Raw genomic sequence first — 20,929 nt, 5'->3', positions numbered from 1 at the left:
AGTGGGAGTGTTCAGTGATGTTGACTGTGTAATGAAACGTTGCTTGGTACAGTAACTAGTCTTAGAGAGACCAGTTCCCCCGGCCACTTGGTTATCTTGGTACAAAGGAAGAAAACACATCAGACACTACCCAGCTAGCACAATCATCTGGCCCAGTTCCCACTTTTTTATCGGCACAGTCGGCCAAGTGTCAGAATCGGCCAGAATCAATGTAGCCAGATCCGGCCCAGTTGTTACCACAGCTGGGTTTGGCTGGTGCTCGTAGAAACGCGTGCGCGCCGACGCTGGTTGTCCGGCTGTGGCCCAGCGTCCAGTCTCTGATTCCGTGCCGGCAGAACGAGTGTCACCATAGCAACAGTGCGACGGTTCGTGTGAGGTAAATAAACGTTTAATCTTAACAACTTTTTACTTAGCAAAAAGTAAGCAGAAACTCTATTAATTTAGTTTAGGATCAAGATAGAGAGCAATTTGGAAATGGAAACTTAGGTATCTTGTGAGTTTCAGGTTAACTAAACACTTCAGGTAACGTTAGCTAAAAGGCTAACAGTTTCTAGCATTAGGCAACAGCTGCAAAATAATTGAAGCTCATTGAATACTGTGGATAACGTAAACTTAAAAGCTACAATAAGCAACAAGAACAACAACAATAATAATAATAATAATAATGATGTACATCCACAAGGTGTATAATAATAGAGTGGACAGTAAGTGGACTTATTGTTTAAAAAGTCCAGCAACACACACTAACACACCACCACCACGTCAGTGTCACTGCAGTGCTGAGAATGATCCACCACCCATAATACTTGCTCTGTGGTGGTCCTGTGGAGGTCCTGACCATTGAAGAATAAGGTAAAAGGGGGCTAACAAAGTATTCAGAGGAACTAATGGATAACAGTGGAAGTGTAGAGCTACAAAGTGCAACTGCGGGCAAGCCAGCCTCCACTTCGAAATGCTCAGTCAAATCAGCCCCCACGTTGTTTCTAAGGGTGTGTGTATACTAAACATTACAGTAATAGCGTCTGGTAACACTGATAAAAAAGTCACTGACGACCTGAACATGACTACATCAGTTAGAAATATATCAGTAAAAAATATATAAATATATCAGTAAAAAATATATAAATATATCAGTTAAAATATATAAATATATCAGTTTAAAATATGAAAATATATCAGTTAAAAATATATATAAATATATCAGTTAAAATATTAAATATTAAATATAAATATAAAAATATAAATAAAAATATAACATAAAATATGAATATATCAGTTAATATATATATATATAAATATAACAGTTAAATATATATATATATATATATATATATATATATATATATATATATATCAGTTAAAATATATAAATGTATCAGTTAAAATTATATAAATATATTAGTTAAAATTATATAAATATATCAGTTAAAAATATATACATGTATCAGTTAAAACATTTGTAAATATATAATTTAAAAATTAAATAATTAATTAAACCAATTTCTTCCTGCAAAATGTATTTGGGATACAATTTCAAGCTTTGAAAAAAACAAGTTGCTAATAACCTGACATTATGATTTTACTTTAAATTTAAAGTCAACAAAAATGTAATCTTAGCTCTTTAATTTTTGTTGTTATTAAAAGGAATTTACTTCTTTCCACACAACAATTTCACTTCATAATGATAGTACACCGTCTGTAGATGTGACTCAGTTAATATCAAGCAATTCTGATGTATCATTTCTAAATAAAGGCCTTTATATTGTAATATTTCTATTATTTTAACTCTAGACTGTTATTAAAAGGAATGATCTAGTTTCCATCTGTAGATGTCACTCAGTTAATTTTAAGAAATTCTGATGTGTCATTTTTAAATAAAGACTTTTATATGATTATGTATCTGTTATTTAAACTCTAGACTGTTATTAAAAAGAATTCTCTAGTTTCCACAAAATAATTCCACTTCATAATGATAGTACACCATCTGTAGATGTCACTCAGTTAATATCAAGCAATTCTGATGTGTCATTTCTAAATAAAGGCCTTTATATTGTAATATTTCTATTATTTTAACTCTAGACTGTTATTAAAAGGAATGATCTAGTTTCCATCTGTAGATGTCACTCAGTTAATTTTAAGAAATTCTGATGTGTCATTTCTAAATAAAGGCCTTTTATATGATTATGTATCTGTTATTTAAACTCTAGACTGTTATTAAAAAGAATTCTCTAGTTTCCACACAATAATTCTACTTCATAATGATAGTACACCATCTGTAGATGTCACTCAGTTAATTTCAAGCAATTCTGATGTGTCATTTCTAAATAAAGGTCTTTATATTGACTCATTTCTATTATTTTAACTCTAGACTGTTATTAAAAAGAATTCTCTAGTTTCCACTCAACAATTCCACTTCATAATGATAGTACACCATCTGTAGATGTCACTCAGTTAATATCAAGCAATTCTGATGTGTCATTTTTAAATTAAGGCTTTTATATTGTCACATTTCTATTATTTTAACTCTAGACTGTTATTTAAAAAAATTATCTAGTTTCCACACAACAGTTCCACGGCATAATGATAGTACACCATCTGTAGATGTAAATCAGGTAATATCAATGAATTCTGATGTGTCATTTCTAAATAAAGGCTTTTATATTGTCAAATTTCCATTATTTTAACTCTAGACTGTTATTAAAAAGAATTCTGTAGTTTCCACAGAACAATTCCACTTCATAATGATAGTACACCGTCTGTAGATGTCACTCAGTTAATATCAAGCAATTCTGATGTGTCATTTTTAAATTAAGGCCTTTATATTGTTTTTTATCTATTATTTTAAATCTAGACTGTTATTAAAAATAATTTTCTCGTTTACACACAATAATTCCACTTCATAATGATAGTACACCATCTGTAGATGTCACTCATTTAATATCGAGCAATTCTGATGTGTCATTTCTAAATAAATGCCTTTATATTGTTATTTATATATTTTTTTCAATATAGACTGTTATTAAAAATAATTCTCTAGTTTCCACACAATAATTTCACTTCATAATGATAGTACACCATCTGTAGATGTAACTTAGTTAATTTCAAGCAATTCTGATGTGTCATTTTAAATTAAGCCTTTTATATTATCAAATTTTTATTATTTTAACTCTAGACTGTTATTAAAAAGATTTCTCTAGTTTCATGACACATCAGAATTGAAATTGTATCCCTAATACAGTTTGCAGGAAGAAATGGGTTTATTTATTTTTTCATTTTTAACTGATACATTTATATATTTTTAACTGATATATTTATATATATTTTTAACTGATACTTTTTTATTTTTTAACTGATATATTTATATATTTTTAACTGATGTATTTATATATATTTTTAACTGATACTTTTTTATTTTTTAACTGATATATTTATATATTTTCACAATATATATATATATATATTTTTAACTGTTTTCTATATTTTTTAACTGATATATTTATATATTTTTAACTGATGTATTTATATATATTTTTAACTGATACTTTTTTATTTTTTAACTGATATATTTATATATTTTTAACTGATGTATTTATATATATTTTTAATTGATACTTTTTTATTTTTTAACTGATATATTTATTTATTTTCGCTGATATATCTATATATTTTTAACTGATGTATTTATATATATTTTTAACTGATACTTTTTTATTTTTTAACTGATATATTTATTTATTTTCACTGATATATCTATATATTTTTAACTGTTTTCTATATTTTTTAACTGATATATTTATATATTTTAACTAGGGATGTCCCGATCCGATCTCAAAGATCGGAATCGGGGCCGATCAAGGCATTTTTCAACTGATCGGTATCGGCTTTATTAATGCCAATCGTAGTCCCGATATTTTGTTTTACGTCAGCGTTTAGCGTTTTGTTTTAATTCCAACAGTGAAGCGTTTCACGAGGCGGTGGAAACAGAGCTGCGTTCATTACTGTAGAATTTTACTATTTATATGGTGTGAGAGTCGAGGATCACTCCAGGTTACAAAACAATCACTTTTAATCCCAGTATGAAAACTCCAGGGAGCGTAACATACAGCACGAGATACAAGACTGAACGACATCTCGGTATCGAGCACTCTGATTGGCTTAGTTATGTAACCGAGCGTCATAGTGATGCACCCACTTAATAAAGAAATAAATACACGCTATATTCACAAATTGTCGGGAGCATTTAACACTTTATTAACTTCTTCTGTTACGGTACCGAATAGCGGACAGCTACAGTCAAGCACGCTATTCCATGCACTATGGAAGCCTCAAAAGGGTCAAAACACACTCACTTCGCGTAGAAACGTCCATCAAACCATTGTCACAATACAAGCACTTTAAGAACTGGCTTTCCTTCATAACAAAAGAGCCTTTTTATAGTTTTATATATTTTTTTATATTTGTTTTTTTTATATTCAAGTTAAGCTGCTACACCACTTCTGAGTGGAGATTTCTGTTCATATTTAGTGTATCACTGCAGTAAACAGAATTATGTTCTTTGAATGTAAAGTTCAAAGTGAAACTGTAATTATCTTACTCATTTTGAGTGTTCTAGTTTTACTACTACAATGCTGCACTACGTTTGTTTACTTTTATTTTGTAAAAATAAAAGAACATTAAGCAATAGTTTGGATGCAGACATTTTTTTCCCTACAGCACTGCAGAGCTATTCAGTTGTTAAACATAAACACTGGATTAATTTGAATAACTGGAATGTACTTGAAGTGTGCACTGTGTGAACAGTATTATCTTGTTCTTATCTAGACAATATCTAGAAAATACAAGTATCGGTTTGAGACTCGGTATCGGATCGGGATCAAAATTAATGATCGGGATCGGGACATCCCTAATATTAACTGATATATTTATATATTTTTAACTGATGTATTTCTAACTGATGTTGTCACGTTCAGGTTGTCAGTGACTTTTTTTTATCAGTGTTACCAGACGCTATTACTGTAATGTTTAGTATACACACACCCTTAGAAACAACGTGGGGGCTGATTTGACTGAGCATTTCGAAGTGGAGGATGCTTGACCGCAGTAAAGTGCACCTATATGGTTAGTGGAGCTGAGCTGATAGAAAAAGAGTATACATACAAGGAGGTGGTTTCAATGTTGTGGCTGTTTGGTGTATTCTTTACATTTGTAAAAGACCGCGTCTTTTCAGTGACTTTTGCAACTGTTCTCTTTGTGTGACTGAATAACTGGAACACAATTATTTGTCCAAAAACTTATTTTTATAGAAAGTTATTTTAAAAGTTAATTGTAGATGACAGTTAACTTAACTGAAGTGTCTGTACTTCTTTATATTATTTCTATTATGGGAAACTTTTTCTTTCTCACTACTAAAAATACTTGTTTTACTAAAATACTTGTTAGTATACTTGTTATACTTGAGTTTTCTCTCTGACATTGCAGTAAACATGGACAGCAAGTAGAAATTTGTTAATTCGTTGGCCTGTAAAAGATCAGCACTATGCACCATGTTAATAAACTCAGACATGAATGTGAATTAGACAGACACTAAGCTGAAATAAATGTTAGACTTCCATCTGGTAGACAGGGCTATTAGATGTACAGAACAACATGAACAGAATGTCCTGTCTCTAAATAGCTAAATGAATAAACAAAAAATACAGAATCTAAATTGCACAGATTTTCTATTTCAGGTTATTTACTGCAATAAACTAGCAGATTTACTTAAACTTAATAATAGGCTTTCAGTCTGTTAATCCCTATCTGAACCCCTATACTTTTGCAGGTGCAGTGAGACTGATGAGGAAATTGAAAAATATATGAAAAAATGGTGGCAGAAAAAAAAGACTGGAAAAAGCAAAACCAAAAGAAATGTTAAGAACTGTACCTAAAGTGGGGTCAAAAAGTATTTAGTCAGCCACTGATTGTGAAGGTTCTCCTACTTAGAAAGATGAGAGAGGTCTGTAATTTTCATCATAGCTACACTTCAACTATGAGAGACAAAATGAGAAAAAAAAATGCAGGAAATCACATTGTAGGATTTTTAAAGAATTTATTTGTAAATTATGGTGGAAAATAAGTATTTGGTCAATAACAAAAGTTCAATTCAATACTTTGTAACATAACCTTTGTTGGCAATGACGGAGGTGAAACGTTTCCTGTAAGTCTTCACCAGGTTTGCACACACTGTAGCTGCTATTTTGGCCCATTCCTCCATGCAGATCTCCTCTAGAGCAGTGATGTTTTGGGGCTGTCGCTGGGCAACACGGACTCCACAAATTTTCTATGGGGTTGAGGTCTGGAGACTGGCTAGGCCACTCCAGGACCTTGAAATGCTAGCAGGGGGACACGCCTGGCACTGCAGGATTTGAGTCCCTCTCGGCGTAGTGTGTTACTGATGGTAGCCTTTGTTACTTTGGTCCCAGCTCTCTGCAGGTCATTCATCAGGTCCCTCCGTGTAGTTCTGGGATTTTTGCTCACTGTTCTCATGATCATTTTGACCCCACGGGATGAGATCTTGACCCCAAGGGAGATTATCAATGGTCTTGTATGTCTTCCATTTTCTTACAAATGCTCCCACAGTTGATTTATTCACACCAACCTGCTTGCCTATTGTAGATTCACTCTTCCCAGCCTGGTGCAGGTCTACAATTTTCTTCCTGGTGTCCTTCGACAGCTCTTTGGTCTTGGCCATGGTTGAGTTTGGAGTCTGACTGTTTGAGGCTGTGGACAGGTTTCTTTTATACAGATAATGAGGTCAAGCAGGTGCCATTAATACAGGTAACAAGTGGAGGACAGAAGAGCTTCTTAAAGAAGAAGTTACAGGTCTGTGAGAGCCAGAAATCTTGCTTGTTTATTATTGACCAAATACTTATTTTCCACCATAATTTACAAATAAACTCTTTAAAAATCCTACAATGTGATTTCCTGGATTTTTTTTTCTCATTTTGTCTCTCATAGTTGAAGTGTAGCTATGATGAAAATTACAGACCTCTCTCATCTTTCTAAGTAGGAGAACCTGCACAATCAGTGGCTGACTAAATACTTTTTGACCCCACTGTATATATAAGTAATACATAGTATGTATAGTACTTTTATGTATGTATAGGACAGTATTAATATTTGCTATATTTATATGTGTGTGTGTGTGATAAATATTTATGGTATGTACAGTGTATCACAAAAGTGAGTACACCCCTCACATTTCTGCAAATATTTCATTATACCTTTTCATGGGACAACACTATAGACATGAAACTTGGATATAACTTAGAGTAGTCAGTGTACAGCTTGTATAGCAGTGTAGATTTACTGTCTTCTGAAAATAGCTCAACACACAGCCATTAATGTCTAAATAGCTGGCAACATAAGTGAGTACACCCCACAGTGAACATGTCCAAATTGTGCCCAAATGTGTCGTTGTCCCTCCCTGGTGTCATGTGTCAAGGTCCCAGGTGTAAATAGGGAGCAGGGCTGTTAAATTTGGTGTTTTGGGTACAATTCTCTCATACTGGCCACTGGATATTCAACATGGCACCTCATGGCAAAGAACTCTCTGAGGATGTGAGAAATAGAATTGTTGCTCTCCACAAAGATGGCCTGGGCTATAAGAAGATTGCTAACACCCTGAAACTGAGCTACAGCATGGTGGCCAAGGTCATACAGCGGTTTTCCAGGACAGGTTCCACTCGGAACAGGCTTCGCCAGGGTCGACCAAAGAAGTTGAGTCCACGTGTTCGGCGTCATATCCAGAGGTTGGCTTTAAAAAATAGACACATGAGTGCTGCCAGCATTGCTGCAGAGGTTGAAGACGTGGGAGGTCAGCCTGTCAGTGCTCAGACCATACGCCGCAAACTGCATCAACTCGGTCTGCATGGTCGTCATCCCAGAAGGAAGCTGACGCACAAGAAAGCCCGCAAACAGTTTGCTGAAAACAAGCAGTCCAAGAACATGGATTACTGGAATGCCCTGTGGTCTGACGAGACCAAGATAAACTTGTTTGGCTCAGATGGTGTCCAGCATGTGTGGCGGCGCCCTGGTGAGAAGTACCAAGACAACTGTATCTTGCCTACAGTCAAGCATGGTGGTGGTAGCATCATGGTCTTGGGCTGCATGAGTGTTGCTGGCACTGGGGAGCTGCAGTTCATTGAGGGAAACATGAATTCCAACATGTACTGTGACATTCTGAAACAGAGCATGATCCCCTCCCTTCGAAAACTCATGGCAGTTTTCCAACAGGATAACGACCCCAAACACAACCTCCAAGATGACAACTGCCTTGCTGAGGAAGCTGAAGGTAAAGGTGATGGACTAAACCCAATTGAGCACCTGTGGCGCATCCTCAAGTGGAAGATGGAGGAGTTCAAGGTGTCTAACATCCACCAGCTCCGTGATGTCATCATGGAGGAGTGGAAGAGGATTCCAGTAGCAACCTGTGCAGCTCTGGTGAATTCCATGCCCAGGAGGGTTAAGGCAGTGCTGGATAATAATGGTGGTCACACAAAATATTGACACTTTGGGCACAATTTGGACATGTTCACTGTGGGGTGTACTCACTTATGTTGCAGCTATTTAGACATTAATGGCTGTGTGTTGAGTTATTTTCAGAAGACAGTAAATCTACACTGCTATACAAGTTGTACACTGACTACTCTAAGTTATATCCAAGTTTCATGTCTATAGTGTTGTGCCATGAAAAGATATAATAAAATATTTGCAGAAATGTGAGGGGTGTACTCACTTTTGTGATACACTGTATATATATATATATATATATATATATATATATATATAGAGAGAGAGAGAGAGAGAGAGAGAGAGAGAGAGAGAGAGAGAGAGAGACGGGCGGAGTGAAATTTTTGTTCGTAATCTGAAATTGTTTGTACGTTAAGTTGAAAAAGATTGTTCGTAACCCAAAATGTTTGTATCATAAACTGTAACTTAAGGGTCGACTGTATTTAATAAAAGTCAATAACAGTTTTTGAACCAGTGGAAGCTCAGATAAATAGATTTTAAATGCTCATTTGTTTTGTAAAACGTAATCTTGCTATTATAAATTGATTTATTTTATTGAATCATTATTGCAGCCCCTCTCCGTAAACGTTTCTTGCCAAACCAAAGTGTTAATTTGTTTTTTACTTGTTTTCATGTTTTTTAATCTTATTTAATAATAGTTTAACTACATCTCTTTTCATTTTTATAGAAATAAAGATGACCTAAAAGAGAGACTGAAAAATGTTAAGGTCAAAAACCCACAAGTCGAGTACGTCAGGATTCTGATTGTTGGAGCAGTTGGAGCAGGAAAGTCCAGCTTCATAAACTCAGTTAATAATGTTTTCCAAGGACGAATCACCTGTGATGCTCTTACTGATTCAACAGCTGGAACCTCGTTTACAAAAATGGTAAGTACTTAAATACTGCATGTTCATAATCTTTATATTATAATTTAGCATAGTACAAACCTTAACTTCAAAAACAGTAAAACAGTATGTGACAAATTAATAAAAACAAAAGCAGTGCCATTTCATCTGCATTTAAAATCAGCACAAATATACAATATTTAATATTTTACTTGTTTTGACATTACACAGAATGTTTACACAGGTGTTTAATTCACATTCAATGAGAAACAAGTCTAAACTGCAGGCAGGCCAGTCTAGCACCCAATAGCTCTCTGATTTTGCAGCTAAGCTGTTGTAACGTGCAAGACATAGTGTGGCTTTGTCATGATGAAATAAGTATAGATGAACCTATTTTTTTCTAAAAAGCAGCATGTGTTGCTCTCTACATCAGCATTAATTACGCCCCTCAAAATGAATTGATTTAAAAAGCCACATATGAATCTAAAAATAAATTAATCAAAAAAAGTCATTAAAACTTTGAACACACTATGGAAAACAGAAAACTGCAATAATTTATACAACAATTACAAATATTTTACAGTATAAAACCCATCAGATTGAGGATGAGGATGGTTTGCCTTTGGCCTTTGTCTTTAATGATGTCATGGGACTTGAACCAGACAATGGGGTAAAAAAAAGTGACATCATCAACGCCCTACAAGGGTATGTCAAGGAAGGATACAAAGTAAGTAAAATTTTACACCTTCACTTACAACTAAACATAATTATTACATACAGTGGTGTAAAGTAATTATCCCTGACTGATCATATTTTCACACTTCATCAAGCGTATTTGTTTAACCAGTGTAGCTGACTGAATACAGTCAGAGTTGTGGAATATAAACTAACAATAAATACTGATGCTTACCAAATCAACTGGCTTCTAGTTCCACTATGGCACGCATGTCCAAAGTCTGGCCCGTGGGCCAATCACAGCATCTTCTGTCTTAAATTGCATTACTTGCGTCCCGCCAGCAAAGTCAAACTGAAAAAATAAATAAATTATACTAATTTAAGGTGCAAATTCCCTTTTACCAGATGGTGGCAGCAACACTGTGTAAGTACGTATTCACATGAGAAGTACTCATTGAGCCACTCAGGCGCTGGAACCAGAGCTGGGATCACAAATACATCGTATCAAGTCTCGGCTCTGCCTTGCCGACTGAGGCTGAGCGGCTACATGAACAACAAGTGGCCTGTTGTTCATATGAGCGGGACTAAGTCGGGTGGGGTCTCTCTGTCATGACTGGTGTAATTACGACCTCTGCTGGCTGATTGATGGCGCCTGCACAGAGATGAGAAAAGAGTGCTCTCAGGGTGTGTCTCTCCGTACACAACGTTGAGCTGCACTGCACTCGTCAAAGTGTAGGTGATAAGATGCATACGGCTGCTGCCCACGTGTCGGAGGGGGTGTGGGTTAGCTTCGTTCTCCTCAATCAGAGCAGGGATCGGCATTGGTGGAGAGGAAGCATGACACAATGGGGCAAATGGACGTGCTAAAAATTGAGAAAATTTATTTTTTTTAAAACAATGCAACGCATGTTGTACGAACAACGATTATGGTGGACAAAGTTTAACGTGATGTATTGTACTAAAACAACGCCCTGAGAATCTGAGTGGTGGAGAAAAGTGGTTTTATTTATTAGGATTTTAACGTCATGTTTTACACTTTGGTTACATTCATGACAGGAACGATAGATACTCATTACACAAGATTTAACAGGTCACAAGGTTATACTGAACACAGTCATGACAATTTAGTGTCTCCAATTCACCTCACCTCACGTCTTTGGACTGTGGGAGGAAACCCACGCAGACATGGGGAGAACATGCAAACTCCACACAGAAAGAACCCAGACTGCCCCACCTGGGGATCGAACCCAGGACCCTCTTGCTGTGATGCGACAGACATTGGCGCCCATCTGACATTTATAAAAGCACCTGGATGATTCACAAACCTTTTGGAATAATGATCCATTGACAGATTAATAAAAATTTGAACTTTTTGGACAAGAAGGGTATCATTATGCCGGGTGAACAAAAATATTATAATATTAGAAGTAAGAACATACAACAGTGAGTGATGTTGACTGTATTGAGATCATTAGAATTTAAGAACAGTGTAAGGTTATTGGTTTGTAAGATAAAGCCTTCATCTTCTTTAGGTCATTGATATGGAACCCAACAAGCTCATGGACAGGTGTCCACATAATTTCGGCCGTATAGTGTATTAAAGATAGATAGATAGATAGATAGATAGATAGATAGATAGATAGATAGATAGATAGATAGATAGATAGATAGATAGATAGATAGATAGATAGATAGATAGATAGATAGATAGATAGATAGATAGATAGATAGATAGATACTTTATTGATCCCGAAAGAAATTAGAGCAGTCCATCTGGACTGGAAACGAGCAGTTTGTCTAATTTATAGCAGTTTTGCTAAATCATGGAAATGATGACGCAGCCAGTTTTTAAGTTAAGGGACAGTTACTCTCTCACAATGTAATATTAGTTTTAAATCAGTTTTTACACATTGTGTTTTATTTAAAATTTGGTTATTAATATCATGTTTTGCTCAATAATCTGAAATTATGCAGTGTGGCAAATATGCAAAAACAGAAGCACTTAAAAGTGCGGCTTCACTTTTTGTAAGAATATGCAAGACGTGTTAAAACACTGTTCATGTACAATGAACAACGTCACACATTTATTTTGCAAAGAAGGTGGATAAAGAGTTTGTGTGTGTGTGTGTGTGTGTGCATTCAGTTTAATACTACATCCCCCCTGACAAAGACAGACCACGGTTACAGAAGTGACCCGAGTCTTGAGCAGCAGACCTTCTGCCTGGTCTACGTTATGGCAGCAAGCACTGTGTCAATGCTGGATGATAAAGTCATTACGCAGATGAAACACATCCGTGAAGAAGCTTCTACATTAAGTAAGTTTGTTTTTCATTGCAAAAATTCTTTCCTGTGTTAAAATTTTTTATTTGTGGCCGCTCAGGTGGCGCAGCGGTAAAAACACATGCTGGAACCAGAGCTGGGATCTCGAATACATTGTATCAAATCTCAGCCACATTGTTCAGATGGGCGGGACTAAGCCGGATGGGGTCTCTCTCTGATAACTGGTGCAATTACGACCTCTGCTGGCTGATTGATGGTGCCTGTACAGAGATGAGAAAAGAGTGCTCTCAGGGTGTGTCTCTGTACACAACGCTGATAAGATGCATATGGCTGCTGCCCATGTGTCGGAGGGGGCGTGGGTTAGCTTCGTTCTCCTCAATCAGAGCAGGGATCAACTTTGGTGGAGAGGAAGCATGACGCAATGGGCCAATTGGATGAGCTAAAGGGGAAGAAATACATAAACAATATATATATTTTTAAATGTTATTTGTTGTTATTTACTGCTATAATTATTTCACAGAATACAAACATTGTTAGTAGCTGTTTTATGCCATAATAACAAAGTCTTTTTAATGCACATTTACATATTGACATTTGGATGGTGACACTCTATTTAAAGGTTACCTACACAGTGTCCTGAGCATTTAACAGAGCTAGATTTATCAAGTTATTCCTTTAAAAACAGCACATAAGCAATAACTGCTTACTGGTCTAAGATGGTTTCTGCAGCCAAACACTGAATTATTGGCTGGTTGTTAAATTAAAACAAGGCAAATCCTAATCGATGAACTGCAAAATCCAGCATGAACACACTGACCAGCCTTAATTTATCCTCACTTATAAACAATGAGGCCTTTTCTGGTATAGCTATTGTTGCTGGTTGGATTCCATCAGATGATCAAACAGCATTAGCTGATATTCGGGTTTACTTTCTGGCCGTGGCAAGAGACCACTGTTCCACACTGTTCCATGTAGCCAATTTAGTGTTGCTTACATAAGCACAGAAAAATCTCTAGCTGTGGTCATAATCACTAACGATTAAGGATTAGGAGGATTAGGAGATCGTGACCCAAAGTCCAAAACAATACTCTAGAACACACAGGGCCCGCGGGCCAAATCCGACCTGCCACAATCTTTTATGTGTTACATATAATTGTCTTAAAATACACTGTAAAAGCATACGTAAACTGTATCTCCCACAATGCTTGCCAATTTTGTGACTCGCAAAGTGACCGCATCCCACCACTAGATGGCAGTGTTTCCAGATCAGCGTTTAACTGAGGCGGTTTTCCAACAAGTGATGCTAAGAAATATTTACAAATAATCCCAAAATTTAATAATAATGTAATAATCCCAAAAAAGAGAAACTGGTACGTCTCTTGTGTTATGAGGCGTGTCTGTGGTACAGGATGTACCATATAAATGTAGATATACATTATAAATATACAGGATAAATTTGCCATTTTGACACCAAACACAGAATTTAGCCTCCAAGAAAAACAACAAATTGTCCAAGACTTAAAAGGCGACTGCAATCACAGCAGGATACGTTACAATCGGCCCTTTGAGGGCCACCATGATGCAGATGTGACCCTCTGTGAAAATGAGTGACTTATGTCATAAAATTTGATCCAGCAGGTTTTCAAAACAACCCAAAATAAACTCACAAAAAAGTCAAATACTTTTTATTTGTTGGTACAAAGTTATCAATTGTTTTTCATGTTGTCCAGACATGCCTCAAGTGATCATCATGACGAAACCAGATGAAGCCTGTCCACTGGTTAGCAAAGACATAAGGAAGATCTACACAAGCAAGAAAATCAAGACAAAGGTATTTTAAGTCATTTAGTGTTAAAATAAGCTGATAAATCAAAGCCTTTTTTAATTGTTAGCCTTCATTACCAAGGGTGCCAGTAATTTTGGAGCTGACTGTAATGTTGTGTTTTCTGTTTCTTTCTCCAGATGGAGGAGTGCAGGAATCTGCTGGGTGTTCCCATGAATCACATCTTCCCTGTGAAGAACTACCACGAGGAAGTGGACACAGACGACGACATGGATCTTCTGATCCTCAAAGCGCTTGATCAGATCGTGTACATTGCCAACGCTGCACAGAAGAGAAGAGCCCCCAGTCATGACCGTGAGTGAGGACTCTTGAGATGCTGCGAGATGCTGCGAGATGCTGTTGTTGCGAGCATTTATTTAGTGGCATTTGTTAAATCTCTTTTGGTGTTTGGTGTTTGTTGAACATAAGCTAGAATTTATTATATGACAGACAGTATAAACAGTATTATTAATTACTGTAAGTAAAAATGCTTTAATTTAATTTAGTTTTCTTTATGCCTACATATGATGTTATTCAGATGTTGTGGATGTTTATTAGTAATTTTTTGATGCATCTTTATTTCTATTATATATCATTAAAATATATTTTTACAATGAAGCTCTTAAGGTAGGCTCATAATTCTTAATAAAGAAAAGTTATAAATAATTCTATAGGACCATCCGAATGTGTTTTTTTTTACTGTATGCATGTACAGTTAAGGTAAATGTTTACATGATGTTGTATGTATGGATGACATGACATCTTACTGATCTCTTCAGCTGTTCTTTGTATGTGAGTAAAGATTTGCAATGGTAAAAAATGAAGGCTGGCTCGATCCCACTTTTTCATGTCCAATACTGTAAATAGAGTATCTGCCAATACCGATACCGTCTTTTCTCTCATCACCCTTGTATTGGATGGTGGGGATTTCAGCTTTTGGAGACAAAGAAAAACTTTTTTAGTGAATTGTTAACTTTAGGAGGGGGTATGTTTTCTCTTTCATTTTCTCTTCACACCCCCCAGTCTTCCCCTGGTTTGCCCCTCACGAGCAGAATGCCCAGAGACGGTGTAACGTCTCTTTTTTTAAGTTGCAATGCTAGAAAGAAAGTTTATACCTCAAAACATGCCTGATGTGTTTGAATTATAGAAGCTCTGCAGAGATGAGTGGGGATAACATTTTTTTAGAACGATGTGAAAAATAAATGATATTAGAGGAAGGGTTGAGTTGCAGTCATCGATGCTAAAGGAGGTTCAACCAGTTATTAAGTTAAAAGGAAATTTACTTATTTACACCACTGGAAATAAAACAGATTTTTTGTTTTTATTTTTCAAGCCATATCTATTTGTTTGAGTAAAATGGGAGGCGGATCTTCTGAATTACCAGCACCACCACCAGCACTATTAGGTAAGTCAAGCAAGCAGTGGGGGAAACCTACCTTAACACCTGGCTTAAACACATCTGGCTTAAACATATGAGCTTAATAATTAGGAGGACTGTCCACATACTTTTGGCCAAGTAATATACATGTCCCAGTAAAAGCATGTAAACCCTTGAACTGTATTGAATTACACATTAAGAGATCATGTTAACTGGGGAATTATTTACAGAGGGTGGCATGATTGTAAATTGGGTAACCACTGAATACTGAATACTGAAGACTTCACTCTCTGGTACAAGTTTTAAATAAATCCATGATTCTCTCTTTCAGAATTTGACCAGCCATGGAGGGAAATGCACTGGGAGTGAGTATATTAGCATTTATAAATAAACAATCTACAAAGCGGATTCCAAAAAAGTTGGGACACTAAACAAATTGTGAATAAAAACTGAATGCAATGATGAGGAGATGGCAAATGTCAATATTTTATTCGTAATAGAACATAGATGACAGATCAAAAGTTTAATCTGAGTAAATGTAACATTTTAAAGGAAAAATATGTTGATTCAAAATTTCAGTGTCAACAAATCCCAAAACAGTTGGGACAAGTAGCAATAAGTGGCTGGAAAAAGGAAATTGAGCATATAACGAACAGCTGGAAGACCAATTAACACTAATTAGGTCAATTGACAACATGATTGGGTATAAAAAGAGCTTGTCAGAGTGTCAGTGTCTCTCAGAAGCCAAGATGGTAAGAGGATCACCAATTCCACCATTGTTGCGCAAAAAGATAGTGCAGCAATACCAGAATGGTGTTACCCAGCGTAAAATAGCAAAGACTTTTAAGTTATCATCATCAACCGTGCATAACATCATCAAAAGATTCAGAGAATCTGGAACAATCGCTGTGCTTAAGGGTCAAGGCCGTAAAACTCTACTGGATGCTCGTGATCTCCGGGCCCTTAAACGTCACTGCACCTCAAACAGGAATGCCACTGTCAAGGAAATAACAGAATGGGCTCAGGAATACTTCCAGAAAGCATTGTCAGTGAACACAATCCACCGTGCCATCCGCCGTTGCCAGCTGAAACTCTACAGTGCAAAGAGGAAGCCATTTCTAAGCAAGCTCCACAAGCTCAGACGTTTGCACTGGGCCAGGGGTTATTTAAAATGGAGTGTGGCAAAATGGAAGACTGTTCTGTGGTCAGATGAGTCACGATTTGAAGTTCTTTATGGAACACTGGGACGCCATGTCATCCGGACCAGAGAGGACAAGGATAACCCAAGTTGTTATCAACGCTCCGTTCAGAAGCCTGCATCACTGATGGTATGGGGTTGCATGAGTGCTTGTGGCATGGGCAGCTTGCATGTCTGGAAAGGCACCATTAATGCAGAGAACTATGTTCAGGTTCTAGAACAACATATGCTCCCATCTAGACGTCATCTCTTTCAGGGAAGACCCTGCATTTTTCAACAAGATAATGCCAGACCACATTCTGCAGCAATCACAACATCATGGCTACGTAGGAGAAGGATCCGGGTACTGAAATGGCCAGCCTGCAGTCCAGATCTTTCACCTATAGAGAACATTTGGCGCATCATAAAGAGGAAGGTGCGACAAAGAAGGCCCAAGACGATTGAACAGTTAGAGGCCTGTATTAGACATGAATGGGAGAGCATTCCTATTTCTAAACTTGAGAAACTGGTCTCCTCTGTCCCCAGACGTCTGTTGAGTGTTGTAAGAAGAAGGGGGGATGCCACACAGTGGTAAAAATGGCCTTGTCCCAACTTTTTTGGGATTTGTTGATGCCATGAAATTTTGAAACAACATATTTTTCCCTTAAAATGATACATTCTCTCAGTTTAAACGTTTGATCTGTGATTTGTGTTCTATTCTGAATAAAATATTAGATGTTGGCACCTCAACATCATTGCATTCAGTTTTTATTCACAATTTGTTTAGTGTCCCAACTTTTTTGGAATCCGGTTTGTATAATAGTCAATAATATAATAGTTAATCATACAGTTAAAAGTTTACACACACCTAAGAGCAGCTATGTCATAACAGTCTTGAGATTTTAATGATGTAAAAACATTTAATGTAAAAACTTAATGTAAAAACTTAATGTAAAAACTTAATGTAAAAACTTAATGTAAAAACTTAATGTAAAAACTTAATGTAAAAACATCTTAATATCTTATAGTGTATAGGTACTGTAATTTCATTTAACTTTGTGGCATGGCATCCTAATTTCTCATTAGTGATTACAACTGACTACAGTTGGGGATGTCTCTGTGCCCATTTCACTGCTAGTAAAAACTTCATATTAATGCTGATGGATTTGCAGTGGGGTGTCCAAAGCTGATAATTACGTGATTATTTTAAGCCATATAGTTTACACATCTCTCCCATGTAAAGTTTTAACTTAACTGTACTTTTATTATTTAGTCTGTATTAAGTATTATTTTATTTTGTCCAGAAATTCCTCAAATGCTTATCATGACTAAACCAGATCAGGGAGTGAGTATATTAGCATTTATAAATAAACAATCTATAGTAGTTTAGTAATTTACAGAACTTTGTATAAGATCAAAACATTTAGAACAAAATGATAAATAATAGCACCCAGTTCATTCTGTACAAACTGGTACTTAATGGCTTTGATTACCTTTGTTCACTTTATTGGACATTATTTGAGGCTATTTTAGAGAAGCCCAGAGACCAGTGCGGTGCTAAGTCATTGTTTACACTTAGTAGGGAAGGTTGCCGGCCAGTGTGTTGGTATTAAAACCTAAAGTACCATCGCTGTACCCTAATATTACAGCTTGCCACCTTGTTTTACACACATTTTGAAAATGATTTTGTTTTGTGATGAGACTAAATAGGGCTGAGTGAAAAACACAAATATATTTTATATAAGTTTTTCTTTTGTTAATGTTTAATATTTTGTAGCAACAAAGACACTTTAGAACAGAGACTGAGGAGGTTCAGGCTCAGTCGTTCAGATGTTCCGTATATCAGGATCCTGATTGTTGGACCAGTTGGAGCAGGAAAATCCAGCTTCATCATCTCAATCAACAATGCTTTTCAAGGACGAATCACCAGCGGTGCTCTTGTTGCTACAACAGCTGGAACAAGTTTTACAAAGGAAGTGAGTACTTATGTTATCATTAATTATTTTTATTAAAAAGTAAACTGGAGCAAATGTTGAGCTGATTATTGGTATAAAGGTCAGGACCACATTACTGCAAAATGTTTTATTGAAAGCTTAATATAATCCACTATCATCTGACCCATAATTTAAAACTCTAACAGTAAATATTGAGACTTAAATACTAGCAATTCAGCTCAAATGTAAAACTGTTTCTTTCTACTGAAAAGTGTAATTTTACTAGTTCTACACAGTAGAGAATTAGAGGAAATAATATAACCTCATGTTTATCTGTATTACAGTATGAAACTCATTATATTGAAGGTGAGGACGGTTCTGATTTACCTTTTATATTTAATGACATTATGGGACTTGAGGATGAAGAAGGAAGAGGAGCACACCAACAGGACCTGGTATCAGCCCTAAAAAACTTGGTTGAGGAGGGACACAAAGTAAGAAGTGTGATAATCTAATCTACAATTAGAACACAATAATAAACAGTTCCTTGTAGCGCTGTTAAAAACTCCATGTTTCTGATGGTAAATTTTTTTATATCAGTGTTGTTTTAGAGCATAAAGCCTCAAAATCGTTTTGTTATGGAAAAATGAGATAGTTTGTTTGATATCACCTGAATATTAGTATTTTGCTGCTTGTGCACTAAATAATTATAGTTGTTAAATCCTTTTGTGGCAGCTTGAGATGTGGATGGGTGTCTAAAGCACAGAGATAAGCAACATCTGTCATTAAGCTGTAGAAACTGTTTGTTTATTAGGATTTTAATGTCATGTTTTACATGGTTACATTCATGACAAGAACGGTAGTTACTCATCACACAAGATTCATCAGTTCACAAGGTTATATCAAACACAGTCATGGACAGTTTAGTGTCTCTAATTCACCTCACTTGCACGTCTTTGGACTGTGGGAGGAAACCGGAGCACCCGGAGTAAACCCATGTAGACACGGGGAGAACATGCAAACTCCACACAGAAAGAACCCGGACCACCCCACCCCACCTTTTTGAAGTAAATATGAATGTAATATGCATTTTTAAATAGTTAATCATACAGTTAAAAGTTTACACACACTTAAGAGTAGCTACGTCATGACAGTCTTGAAATTTTAATGATGCAAAAACATTTAATGTAAAAAATATCTTAATATCTTATAGTTGTATAGGTACTATAATTTAATTTAACTTTGTGGAATGGCATCCTAATTTCTCATTAGTGATTACAACTGACTACAGTTGGGGATGTCTCTGTGCCCATAAACAGGGTTTGTTTCACTGCTAGTAAAAAAAAAAAATCTAACTTCATATTAATGCTGATGGATTTGCAGTGGGGTGTACAAAACTGATGATTACGTGATTATTTTAGGCCATATAGTTTACACGTCTCTTCCATATAAAGTATTAATTTAACTGTACTTTTGCTATTTAGTCTGTATTAAGTATTATTTTATTTTGTCCAGAAATTCCTCAAGTGCTCATTATTACTAAACCAGATCACGCCTGTCCACTGGTTAAAAATGACATTAGAAAGATCTACACCAGCAAGAAGATCAAAGAAAAGGTAACTTTTATTTGAAAGGTGTATAAGGTACATTTGTTGTTTTATCATACTGTATAAAATGAATTAGCTTCATTTAATTCAATATTAATAGTATCCAGTTTTTAACTAAAGTAAAGGAAAATATATTTTGGGGTAAAATCCAAAAACTGCAGCAAATAAAATGTATTTTTTCTAAAAAATGATTTTTATATTTTAAATATTTATACTGTATTACTGTCCAGCTCGGATGTTCTTCATCTTTGTTTCTTTCTCCAGATGCAGGAGTGCAGTAATCTGGTGGGTATTCCAATGAATCACATCTTCCCTGTGAAGAACTACCACGAGGAGATGGACACAAAAAATGACATGGATGTTCTGATCCTCAAAGCACTCGATCAGATTGTGCACATCGCCAACGATGCACAGAAGAGAAGAGCCCGCAGTAATAAACCTGAGTGAAGACTCCTGAGATCCCACCGCATCTTTGCTGTGTCTTTATAGCACTCAGAATTTGGCATAACATCAGCATATACAACGTCACTTCCGGTGGTACGCACGCTGAGACGCTAGCCTAGTTGTTTGTTTGTAGCCTTTAGCTAAATAACTTTTTATATACGTATGTTTTAAACATATAATTTATACGTTAATCTTCCGTGTGTTGTTGATTTAGTTT

At 35.8% G+C, this 20,929-nt stretch overlaps 2 protein-coding genes across 2 annotated transcripts; both read left to right on the top strand.

The window, feature by feature from the left end:
• The first annotated feature begins 238 nt into the window (after positions 1-238).
• LOC134329320 (interferon-induced protein 44-like) lies at positions 239-14,785 on the top strand. Its single transcript, XM_063010547.1, has 6 exons — positions 239-376; positions 9,239-9,437; positions 9,979-10,122; positions 12,214-12,385; positions 14,081-14,181; positions 14,313-14,785. Exons 2-6 carry the CDS (start codon positions 9,435-9,437, stop codon positions 14,493-14,495), a joined length of 603 nt encoding a protein of 200 aa, XP_062866617.1. The 5' UTR covers positions 239-376; positions 9,239-9,434; the 3' UTR covers positions 14,496-14,785.
• Positions 14,786-15,513: 728 nt separating this feature from the next.
• LOC134329528 (interferon-induced protein 44-like) lies at positions 15,514-20,715 on the top strand. The gene is made up of 6 exons (XM_063010812.1): positions 15,514-15,577; positions 15,882-15,915; positions 18,505-18,703; positions 19,006-19,155; positions 20,177-20,277; positions 20,499-20,715. The coding sequence occupies exons 1-6, from the start codon at positions 15,529-15,531 to the stop codon at positions 20,713-20,715; spliced, it is 750 nt and encodes a 249-aa protein (XP_062866882.1). The 5' UTR covers positions 15,514-15,528.
• The last annotated feature ends 214 nt before the right edge of the window (positions 20,716-20,929 follow it).

Source organism: Trichomycterus rosablanca, chromosome 15 (genome assembly GCF_030014385.1).
Source record: "Trichomycterus rosablanca isolate fTriRos1 chromosome 15, fTriRos1.hap1, whole genome shotgun sequence".
In the NCBI taxonomy this organism is placed as follows: domain Eukaryota; kingdom Metazoa; phylum Chordata; class Actinopteri; order Siluriformes; family Trichomycteridae; genus Trichomycterus; species Trichomycterus rosablanca.
This window is presented reverse-complemented; position numbering and strand designations above follow the sequence as displayed.

Coding starts and splice junctions, on each gene's coding strand:
- LOC134329320 (XM_063010547.1), top strand. Junction 10,123..12,213: donor ATGTCAAGGAAGGATACAAA/GTAAGTAAAATT, acceptor GTGTGCATTCAG/TTTAATACTACATCCCCCCT. Junction 12,386..14,080: donor TGAAGAAGCTTCTACATTAA/GTAAGTTTGTTT, acceptor CATGTTGTCCAG/ACATGCCTCAAGTGATCATC.
- LOC134329528 (XM_063010812.1), top strand. CDS start 15,529: ATGGGAGGCGGATCTTCTGAATTACCAGCACCACCACCAGCACTATTA. Junction 19,156..20,176: donor TGGTTGAGGAGGGACACAAA/GTAAGAAGTGTG, acceptor TATTTTGTCCAG/AAATTCCTCAAGTGCTCATT. Junction 20,278..20,498: donor GCAAGAAGATCAAAGAAAAG/GTAACTTTTATT, acceptor ATTACTGTCCAG/CTCGGATGTTCTTCATCTTT.